At 33.3% G+C, this 12454-nt stretch overlaps 1 protein-coding gene across 7 annotated transcripts in view; it reads left to right on the forward strand.

Annotated features, from left to right (window-relative positions):
* The window catches only part of ARB2A (ARB2 cotranscriptional regulator A), a 274667-nt gene that overhangs the window by 128347 nt on the left and 133866 nt on the right, over window positions 1–12454 (forward strand). For 6 of the 7 annotated variants that reach the window (XM_063295416.1, XM_063295420.1, XM_063295415.1 and 3 more), the window contains exon 8: window positions 9064–9183. In XM_063295416.1, coding sequence (XP_063151486.1) covers window positions 9064–9183 — 120 coding nt within the window. Of the gene's footprint in view, window positions 1–9063; window positions 9184–9337; window positions 10708–12454 lie in introns of those variants that run through there. The other variant, XM_063295421.1, reaches the window with a different exon arrangement.

A 12454-nucleotide genomic window follows, 5' to 3' on the forward strand; every position in this document is an offset into this window, starting at 1 on the left:
TTGATTTTGGAATCTTTTTTGTACATTTGCACCATCTCTTCTTTATATCTTCTTTGTCCAATAGACCTTTGTCTTCTTTGTCTTCTGTTCTGCCCATCTTTGCATAAAAGTTTATCTTGTTCTTCCCATTACATTGTTCTTCTCAGTTTCTCTGTATTACTTAGATAAAATACTTTGTCTATTCTTGCTCTTTCTGCAATTCAAAATATAGTTGGGCAAATATTCTGTTTCTATACTTTTTTGTTTTTCTTCAGCTATTTTCCACCTACCAGCAAACAGTCATTTTTCGTTGTTGTTTTTTTGTTGCTTTTTTTTCGTTCTGAGATATTTTTGTTACTTTATATTCAGTGATGTCACACAATTTAGTCCAGAATTCTTCAGACACTCGATTTAACTAATTCAATTGATTAAATCTATTCCTTACTTTCCCTGCATAATCATATGGAATATTGCTGATGTGGTAAAGCAAGTCTTGTTTTTGCTGACCAAATAGTGTTTCTCCAAATTCCTTGCATACTATAAAGTCAATCTGATTTCACTGTTGTCCATTCAATAATTTCCACATACAAATTTATATTTTAAGATGGTTGGAAGAAGGTATTTCCTACTGTCTGTTTCGTCTTTCATTTTGTACACTGAGGTCAAATGTTCCTACTATTTGAGATGCAATTTCATTTCCAAATTTAATATTTCAATCTTCTATAAGTAGTTCTTTTTGGGGAGGAGGGTTTGTATCATCATGGTATTTCACGTTGCCATAGAGCTGTTCAACTTCAATTCCTCTGCATCTGTATTTGGAGCATTCACTTGGATCATTGTATTGTTGATTGGCTTGCCTTGGACTAAAATTGAGATCATTCTATCATTTGGAGGGTTGTATCTGAGCACTGACTTTTACTCCCTTTTGTTAATAATTATCAGTACTGCATTTATTCTATGATTTCTTGTCTTCAGTAGAAAATGTGATACTCCTGGATTGTGAAGTTGCCTATTTCAGTCAATTTAATTTCATTTTAGGCTACATACTCCACAATTCTTTGAATTGCCTGTGCAGGTTGGCATGGATGGTAGTTGAAGTCTCAACATCTGTACTATGTATATAATATAGTGTACATAATAAGAAAAGGTTGAAACATGTTTTGCTGTAAGAGTGATACTTCTTCCCTGGTATCAGTTGATGGCTATTACACTCTCCCTAGTATCCTAAGCAAAGGCCTTCCAGAAAGGTTTTGATGTAACTGGATGCACTGATCAGACTGAATATTTCATGCGCTTTTGGAATGTTGAAGGTACATAGAGCACCTTCAACAGCTTTTCTGTTCCGTTCTCTGTTCACAAGGCTTTCTCTTTTTTTGATTTTTTTAATTACATCTTTGCTTTTATTTCAACTGATACTCTAGGCATTGAAATATTAGTTGCTTTACCTTTTGAAAAAACACATTATTCATATTGTGATATATTGCATTTATTTTCATCTGAAGCTAATTCAAATATTTTTTTAACAGAAAGCAATTGATTTTAACATTTTTTAAAAATCAAATTACATTTAGGTGGCAGATTTTGTGGTCAAGAAGTATCTCTGCAACAGTGGTCACAGAGATTATCTGTTTTTGGCTCCTGGCAGTGCTGGGCATGTCCATCCTTTTCACCAGTCAATAGGATCACCCTGGCCAGGAATTTCTATCACTGCTAGAATCAAGGAGTGATTACAATTATGGACACCTCAGTTCCTCTTGTAATTCAGCCTAGATTACAGCCTAGATTACCTGCCTAGAGTATCAGTTGAAATAAAAGCAAAGATGTAATTACAAAATCAAAAAAAGAGAAAGCCTTGTGAACAGAGAATACCAGAGCTTAGGGGGAAGAGCTGCAATTCTCTACCTTACAGTATTTTTACAGATACCATAGAATATTTTGGGGGCTCTGTTGCTAATAAATTGTTGTTTAGTTGTTCAGTTACTTGTGATTTTTTGTGACCCAAAGGACATCGTTTCACCAGGCTTGTCTGTCAGTAAGTGCTTCAGTTTGTAAATGATACAGGTAGTCTTTGCTTAGTGATCACTTGTTCAGCAACCGTTCAAAGTTGCAACGGTACTGAACGAAGGGGACTTACAACCAGTCTTCGAAACTGTGGCCACTGCAGCATCCCCGTGGTCACATGATCATGATTAAGGCACTTGGCAATTGGCATGCATTTATGACAGTTGCAGCATCCCGCAGTCATATGGTCATTTGCAACCTTCCCTGCTGGTTTCCCACAAGCAAAATCAATGGGGAGGCCGGCAGAAAGTTGCAAGTTGCTCCCACAAATTGTTCCCACTCCCACCACTTTTTCTCCTGAGGAGCCCCTGGGTGGCATGGGGATCTCATGCTCTATAGAGTCTGCCCACCCGTACTCCATAGCACCTGCCTGTGACACCCATCCATTCGCCCATAGGTCTTGCCCACTGGCCTGCTTGCTTGGGATGTCATTTCAGCAGCGTAAGCAAGCACTTCTGGGTTGCTGCCTCTTCTCATGTCACGGTCACATGAGGTCCTCACTTAACAATGGCAACAGGGATTGCTGGGATTGCCATTGCTGAGTGATGTGGTCACATGACATCATGCTTTATGACCACATTGCTTAATTATGCAAATTCTGGTCCCATTTTTTTCAAAGGACTGGAAACCCTTTATGGACTTTTTGCTAAAAGAAGAAAAAAGTGAAGTGATGATTCATGGATTTAATGATTGAAAAGATGAGAATTAAATAAGGGGTTGAAGGGATTTCTTGAATAAATGGGAGGGGAGACAATGGGCTTGTTAATATCTGTTGAATAGAAGGTCATTTTATTTCATAACTTTAGTTTCTTTTTCCTCTTTTTCCTTGCACCTTTTTCTTTTTTCTTCTTTTTTTCTTTTCTAACTTTTTCTTTAGATTTGACTTTTACTATATGTAAAATTCTTAATAAATATAAATCTAAAAAAAGGAAATTCTGGTCCCAACTGCCATTGTAACCCAGAAACTACTTAGTATATAACAATTTTACTATAACCTGCTATAATAGGTTACAGTAGACCCCTACTATATATGGATCTGGCTGTAATAAGCAAAATTACGATTAATCAGTATAAAAACATATCAGGTAAAGGCAAAACAATTATAAACATCTGACACTGCTTTTGCAATGGATTAAAAAGGAGTAGAACTACTTCAGTAGCAAGAAACTGTGTGATTAGAAGGAGAATTCCACTCCCTTCACTCCAACTATGCCTATGAACTGTGCATTTAACACTGGTGGTAAGAGATTTTATTTATTCTTTAATCAATGACACAGATAGTTTCTGTATAAACTTTATTTCAAACAGATAATAATTAAAACCTATTCTGTTAATACACAATATTTATTAGTAATACAATGCAACGTGAACACCTGGGGTATGTATCTTTTGTTGTATGGAATTTTTAAAGAGCCTGGGGTTTTATGAATGTTAAATATGGGTGCTTTCTCTATATTATAAGTAAAGAAGAAACCATAGGAAGAATACTGTAATTTTCAATTTTAAAAATTTTGGTTATGAATGAAATATCTCTTCTTATATTTCTTATTCTAAATTTATTTTACCTTCAGAGTAATCTTTCATTTAATTTCCAGCTCAGTGGAATGACAAGTGTTTTAATAATTACTGACATATAATAGGATGTATGGTTTTTTCATTTTCAGTAATATAAGAACTAAAACAATCAAAATTAAGAACAGTTCTTTTTAATTTTTCATTGTGTTAAATAGTACACTGAATTCTTTAATAAAATATTTCATTTTTCAAAAGTGGTTTAATAGTTTGTCAGATTGAATTTTATTATTTTTAATCTTTTCTGTTAAAAGCAGTTGATTAGATCATGGGGAGAGTGGCAGAAATCCACTATTGCAGGTATCTTAATTTTAACCATAAAATTAACATTGCCAGCAGATTGTTCTTTGTGTCACAAAGTCTTTAATGAAAGTGAAATTTATTACTACTTAGCTTTCCAAAGTTTGCTTTTTTTCTCCCCTGATTTAACAGGTTTGGTGTTTTTAACCTAGTTTATTATGATAATTCTGTAGCATGGAAATTAGTTTACTCTGAAGGTTCATATAAAATATCTAACAGAGAGAGATTTTCAGCCTGCACTTGGTATGAAGGATAACAGCTTCTTCTATTATTTATTTCTCAGTTATAATTTTAAACATTAGTAATAGCCATCTGTTATTAATAAGGACATATTAAAATAGAGAGTATGATCAGTAGAAATCAAATCCAGTTTGATGTTATCTAATAGATCTATATGCTTTAGGGTGAATGGTATAGGAACGTTATTTTATAAACAATATGATATTAGAACTTGCATGAACCTGCATATCCTGAGTGTGTATTAGTATATTAGTATATTTCATGTTCCTCTTCACTTGTGGGATACCAGCAACAATATTTTTGGCTTTACTTGGGGATTTCATTATCCTTTCTCAGCAAATCTTAAGTTATCAGTCTTAAACATATCTGAGCGGGAAATAAATTGCCCAAGAAAAGATGTGATTTCAATAATAAAACTAAATATAAAACCATAGCATCAGTACCCAAACATGTACAGCAATAAAAATATCAGAAAAGCAACGTTAAAAGATAAACTCCTAGGCGAGAGTAAAAGGATGTCTTTAGCCTCCTCTTAAAATGGACCAGGAAGGGAACAGTTTTAGTGCCAGGGGTGGGTCTATGTTTTAGATGAAGTTTGAATCATGGAATGTTTTGCATGAATATGGAGTTGATAGTTGGTAGCTGAATGCAGTATAAGCAGTATATAATGCTTATGTGAGAATAAACATAGTGTAAGAATAAATTGAATGATTTGTGAATTATCTAACATTGAACAGGTAGTAAGACAAGGACATGTGATGTCTCCTTAGCTGTTTAATATTTATGGATAAATGTAGAGGGAAGGAGTCATGACACAAAAAGTTTAAGAAACGCTGCTTTAGAGTGTAGTAGAATAAAAATAAGGATGAATGTAATTACCTGGTGAAAATGTTGACTTTAGCACAGTAAATAGAGATGTTTTTCCATTTTTCTTAGAACTGATGAGAACTATCTGTTAACATAACACACTGTCTAAACAGAATATTTTAAAATGGAGTGACTGTACTGTGCTATTAGAATTCAGAAGTATACAAAATAAAATAATCATAATTCAAATAGGCTGGCCGTTGTGAATAATAGATAAAAAGTGTATTGAATTATGTGCACTAAATCCATGGTGCTAATCACTCTGGGCTATAACATCACTATAAAAGATGGAAAGGGCTGAATTCTCTTTAGACCAAGAAGTCCAGAAACAGAATTCTTGGTTGTTAACCATAAAACCTATGTTTAGTAGTAAATAAATCTAGGGGGCCTGGTTCTCTGCAAGATTTCTTATCTCCAATAATTTTTGCCCACCTGGTATGTTCAGGCAGAGTGGGTGTGTACTAGGTCCCCTCAATCAAACATCATTTTGTGGGACCAAGGAAGCGTGCCTTTTCTGTCACAACCCTTGCCCTGTGGAATAGCATTTCCCCAGAGATATGTATGGTACCCACTCTCTTAGAGTTCTGGAAAGCCCTTAAGACCTGGCTTTGTTCCCAGGCCTGGGGTTAGTCTGTTTCTAGAACCCCTGTCATGTTTCTGATAGTTATGGCTGTTTTTTTGTCTGGGCTGTTAAGTTTTGCTGTTTTGTTTTTAACTCTTTTAATTGTATATTTTGATGTGTTCTAAGCCATATTCAGAGTCTTTTGGGGTGGGCAGCTGTAATGATTTTAATTAACAATAATAATAATTTAAAAATATTGAATTACTCTGATAAATGAGCTACACAAATGCTGATCCTGAACTCTTCAGAGTGTTAGGAGTGTTGAATCTTAAAGCAATTTCTTGACAAACCAATATTGTTTGGAGTGCTGTTTTAAACAGTCTATTCTGGACCATGGTGCTGAATGAAACAATAAAAAGTTGTTAATATGTCTTTATATAAACAAGACATAACAAATGTAATTACTATATTATCTATTAAAACTGTTAACACAATACCCCATTTAATTGAATGCCCATCTCTTTGAGATACCTATATTGGTGTTTTGAGGGAAAAATCCCAGATTGTAATATGCTAACATTATATCTTGGCAATAGTTAAATTTATTAAAATAATGTAGTAAAACTAACTCTGCCTCAAAAAATAAAGTGTTCTTAACTTTTAGTCCTTCAATTTTAAAAGTCTTCTTTAAGAATCTTGGTCTTTAAGATACTGAAGTAAAAAGGTTTAGAATGTAACTCTTATTTCAGTATCTTAACATTAAAGACCAAAACCCTTGAAGAAGACTGAATATTCACCCTCAACGTTTGAACTGTGGTCTTTTTTTTTTTAATGTAGGTCAAGAGTGGGCAAATAATATTATGCTTGTGATATTGACATCCTAAACGGTAATTAATATTGATAGAATATTTTCTTTCCTTTCTCTATTTTCAATACTCCAAGATATCTAAATAATAGAACATTAATAATCTCTAATCATATCATATAAACATCACTGTACTGAAACAATATAATGTATCAAGATTTATAACAATATGATAAAAAATAAAGAGTGGGCAATCAGCAGCCCATGAACTAGATGTTTAGTGTGGTATCTAGCCACCTTAGACTTCAGCACAGCACAAAAGAACATTTCCCACTGATTTATTCCTGTCCATCTCTACCAAAGACTTCTCAATAGCCTACTTAGAGCCCCCAATGTGTTCTATCAAGGAAACTATCTCTTCTAGTAGGGCATTGGAATGTGGATCCAGGAAGGGAGACAACAGCATTAGTATCCCCAAAACTGATTTGTAAATGAAATTTAATTTTAGTTTATTATTGTATTGGATTAATAAGATAGCTCAAGGTCCATCAGGATCATAAAAGACAATCAAGGATCAGTATCCAGAGGGTTTTTTGGTTTGTTTTTTATGATGGTAACCCTAACCTGTTGCAAGTCCCTAAAAAGCTTTTGTATCTTGAAAGCAGGGATTTGGATTGAAGGGTATGCATATATTATACTTAGAGTATGATGACCCCCTTTTATGTTATCTATCATCTATCCATACATCCATTCATCCATCCTTCTATCCATCTTGCACCTAGAGGAAGAGGAAGTTCTCACAGGTATAACCTGTGAGTTTGGCATGAGGAAGTGTATGCAGATACACAAAAAGGCTATGCGGTAATCTCAAGAGTGGGAAAGGAGAGCTAATTTTCCCTTCTCACTTTCCAGACACCTACCTACATATTTGTGCATATATACACATAGACACATATAAACTAACAAAATATAGCAATAAGGGCAGCTAGTCTAGAACCTGCTCCATAGCACAGCAGAAGAAAGTACTGGAAGGGAGGGAAATAGGAACTGCCCCTTTAAATCAGGTTTGTTGCTCTCCTCCACTAAAAAAAGGAGAGACTATTCTATTTAATTTCCATGGATGTTTACATTTTAAATTTTACATGCTATTTATATAATGCTGGCTACCTAATACAATATCTTCCCTCTCGTGACCTTGCTTTATTTAAGTTCATTGTTTTTAACTGGTTTTATAGAATGTTTTAATTGCTGATTGTACACCAGCCAGAGTCACTTCATGTGTAATGAGTGGCCATATAAATTTGACAAAAAACAAAGAAAATATTATTTTTGTTAAGAAATAGAAGATTATTGGACTTAGAAGATTATGACCTGAGATTTCGGTGGGATGGATATCTATGGTATGGCAAAGCTAAGATGAATGTAGATTTTAAAAATCATTATGTCAGGAAGGCTATTCTTAGAGTATGGAATAAATGTAAATTTAGGCTTTGTCCAAAAATACCTTTGTGGCTTTCAGCACAAGAAGCATTTTATAGGCAAGATATGATAAGTAAACAAAAATGATTAACTTACCGTGATGTACTAGAATTGTAAAATAAAATCTAGAGAAGTTGTAACAATAGAAGGATATTCTTGTCAATGGTTTTCTTACATACATACAAGATTTAAAGTAGATAAAAGATTTTATGGTTTTGAAAGATGTAAGATTGAATTTGAAACATAATTATTTACTAATGATGACCATATTGTTGCTAAAATGTATAAGCTGTTCAAATATGAGACAGAAGAACAAGTAAAAGAATGTATGATAAAATGGGCTAAAATCTTTGGTTATAATATACAAATGGAATAATGGAAAATATGTGGCTGAAAGGATTGAAATTTACATTATGTTCTAATCTTAAAGAGCACTTTTATAAAATGATATATCATTGCTATTTGTCACCAGAGAAATTGTCTAGAATGTATAAAAATGCTTTGAACCTTTTCTGGAAATATGAACAACATGAAGGGACATTTTATCATGTTTAGTGGAAATACAAAAAAGCCAAAAAAAAAAAAATTGGATACAAACACATACAGTAATACAGAAGATTTTTAAGATTAAAGTACAACTGAAACCAGAGGCCTTTCTTTTGGGACTAATGGACAGGCAACTAGAAAAAAGTCATGGAACTTTGTTTTTATATATGACAACTGCAGCGAGACTGTTATATGCTCAAAAGTGGAAACGTTCAACACTACCACAATGGAAAAATGGTTGGTGAAGATGATGGTTCTTGCAGAGATGGCTAAATTATCTTCCTTGATTGGAGAAATGACAATATCTACATTTATGGCTGACTGGGAACACCTTATAGACCTTTTGCATGAAATGGAAAAAAATGCACTTATTACTTGTGGTTTTGATGATTAGAAAAAAAATGGATAATAGAAAAAAGTGAGGTTTTTTTGTAATCATAGAGTAAGAGTTAATTTTGAATTGTACTTATATTTGCTGCAAAGGAAATCGGAAGTTTCTTTCTATTACTTTTTCTTCTTTCTTTTTTCACTTTTTCTTTTTTTGCTCCTTTTACTCTTTATTAGTTTGTATTACTTTTTATGTTCTTTGTAAAACTTTTAATAAAATTTATAAAAAGAAAAGAAAATATTATTTTCTATCTTATCTTTTTAGGAAAATGGCTCCCCTGAAGAACATGCAATTTACATATGGGACCATTTTATCTCCCAGTCGGCAGCTGAAAATGTATTTGTTGTTGCTCATAGTTACGGTGGATTGGCATTTGTGGAATTGGTAAGTTATATCATTTTGTGATTACATATATTGCTTTGCACACATATTTGCAATAATTAGGCTTAATAGTCTTTTTTTTACAATATATATGCTTGCACCTATGATTTTTTTCTATGTTGTGGATGTATTCATTTTTTGTTTCTTTGCTAACTAGAAAAAGGCCAGCAACTGGATCAACTGAAGAAGTTAATCTTAAAACTCTATTTTGGACTTGAATTCAAAAGACCCTGGTCTTATTTATTTAGGAAAGTTATGTGGGAAATTCATCCAGAGTTAAGCAAATAACTGGGTGGCTCACAATCCAAAACAATAAAAATAGCATAAATGCAAATACATACATAATAAGCATCATAAGCAGAATGTAAAATACAAAAGCCAAAGCTCTTTACGCATAATCCTCAATCAACACATTCACCAGTATCGGGCTCTACTAGGAACCCGGCCAGAATGCTTGTGGGAAAAGCTAGGTTTTCACAGACTTCTGGAAGCCCAACAAGATCAGAGCCGACTGGATCTCCAGGGGGAGGCCGTTCGACAGGCCAGATGCCACAATAGGAGTCACTTTTCCTGGGTCCAGCAAGAAGATGAACCTTGCTCTGTAGATTAAAAATTACACGTCAAGTTATGTGTCTGTTTTCTTTTCTGTTATATCTTTTTAATGCTTCATTGATCATACTGTCTGTGTCATATTTGAATCTTTCTATGCATCTAGACAGAAAAATAAATAAATCCTTAAACAGGGACACAGTATCCCCATTATCTTTTCTTATGTAAAAAATTATAAGACAAATATGGTTTGCATTAACAGTAGCACAGCTTTCTAAAATATTCAAGATGTTTAGCTTAAACAGCTTTAATAAGTTTAATATGTACCAACAGAGCTTAATTTAATTTAACTTCCACTATTAATACAGAGAAACTACTGCCATAGTTACTAATATTAATATATCAGTTATATGGATAGAAATTAAAATACAGCTTTTAAAACTCAGTTCTATTTTGATGTTGGTTCAAGATGCAGATTTTTTTTATATGTAGAGATAATCCTATACATTAAAATATTTTTTTCCATTATTCTTTGATTACATGGTAAATGAAATAAAATGAGAGAAAATAGAAGATTCTGCTATACTTGTTTGCTGGACTTTACTAGAGGATGTGTCTGGAACTACTACACAATACATAATAAAAGTTTCACTTTATGTTTTTAGTTTTCCAACACCTACATCATCCAATAACTGTAGTTTTTTTGGATAATGAAAAAATCATTTAATATACTAAAACCATATAAAAGAGTATATAACTACTCTGAAAGCCAACAATAAAAACTGCAGAGGACTAAGTTTACTTTGATTTCCAGTGTTTGACAAAATTATACTTTTCAAAATGTTACATGCTGTTCATATTATGAATTGTGGATAGAAACATATGAATTATTGGATTAGTGACATAAAGATTTGGCTGACATGACTAGCTGTTTTTATATTGTTACATTTGTAATAACCAGGAAATGATGCCTAATCAGTAAGCAACTGAAATACAATCCCTTTTGTTTAAATATTGAGTAGCATTTTAGATGATCCATATGATTTTCAGACTTTCTTGTAATATTTGATTTTAATTGAATCTTTTTAAGGAATATAAAAAAAACTGTTGCCAAGACATATAAAATACTGAATGTGATTATCTGTGGACTCAAAATTAAGAACAGTTTTGAATTTTTTTTTGTGTTGCTTCTCCCATTACCATCCCTCTATCCATTTTCAGCCCTTGGTTTGAGATGGTATGGCTAACAGATGACCAACGTGTCATTCCCATTTTGCTTGTTTCTCTTGTCATGCTGGTGGATATCTCTTCACTTTTGTTCTTCTTTAATATAACGCTTACAGATGTTTCAGAACACAATTTGACTTCTGACCTTAGGGCTTCTAAGGTCAGGGTACTCAGGGCCTGTGAAATTATCACAAGCAGAGCTAAATTTTTTTTCCCCCATTGCAGAAAATAAGCAATACGTGAGAAGTTAAAAAGGAGCTTTGTCAGATAGACAAGATGGTCTCAGTAAGGGTCAGCTTCTATAGTCTGCTGTCTCTGCAGGAGGCATGTGCATGGGAAGAATTTAATATATAACCCTGGCACATCACAAATTTATCACAATGCAAAACTAGATCTAAAGAATAAGTTTGAAAGAAGAGTAGGTTTTGAGTCTAAATACACTATGAAAGAGGATCAATAAATTTATAGGTGCTGGCTAACATTAAGCAGCAAACGAATATCTGATTTTTTTCCCCTCTGGCTTTAAAAAAACTATAGATGCTTACTGAATAAAGCATATGCTTAACAATGAAACAATGATTATATTTTTAAAAAAACTTTCAGTTAGACATAATAGGAAATGAACTTTTTTCTCTGCATAAAACCCGCGTTTAAAAAAATGTGATTCTTGCGTGTCTGAAATATTGACAAGTGTTTCAGTGCTCCATGTCAAATAATACTAAACAAAAAAGTTTAATGAAGACCTAAATAAAAAAAAAAGTGGGAGTACATAGGAGGGGGAAAGAAAAATTGGACATTGAGAAATAGTTTGTATAGATAGCCTGGAACTTGAGATAGTGTCAGGACAATTGAGACTCAGAAAGAAGCTTCTTCATATATGTCCCAAGGAAGAGAAAATAATCAAATACTTAATGTTACAGGCAACAGAGGAAAGGCAAAACTACTCAGCTTCAAATTTGGTATAGTTTTCTGCGACAAGAAGGTATGTACTCACCAGAAAATTGTGAGGAACAAGTGAAGGGGCAAGATTAAAGATTCAGATAGAAACATGGTCAGGGAATATATGTTCACACTGAGCTTAAATCTCCAGGGCTAGATGAATTGAATTTTAGGATACTGAGGGAATTTGCTGATAAACCAGCCAAATCTCCAGGTATTTATCTTTAAGAAATGTTATCCCTGTGTTTAACAAGAGAAAAAAAGAGGTCCAAGAAAATACAGAACAGTCAATCTGATATACATATCTGGGAAGTTTCTAGAGGAGATCATAAACGGAGCTATAATTATCAAGTTAATTACCAGAAGTCAGCATGGATTTGTCAAGAACAACTCTTGACAGACTAATGTTAATACAGTACTTCTTTAGTAGACTGTGGGAATACTTTAGACCATTTTCTTGGTTTCAGCAAAGCATTTTGGCAGAATAGCCTATGATACTCTGATTAGCAAACTGAGAAAAACCTAGGTAGCATGAAAGTTACACAGATTTATAGCTGTT

The sequence above is a fragment of the Candoia aspera genome, chromosome 2 (genome assembly GCF_035149785.1).
Source record: "Candoia aspera isolate rCanAsp1 chromosome 2, rCanAsp1.hap2, whole genome shotgun sequence".
In the NCBI taxonomy this organism is placed as follows: Eukaryota; Metazoa; Chordata; class Lepidosauria; order Squamata; family Boidae; genus Candoia; species Candoia aspera.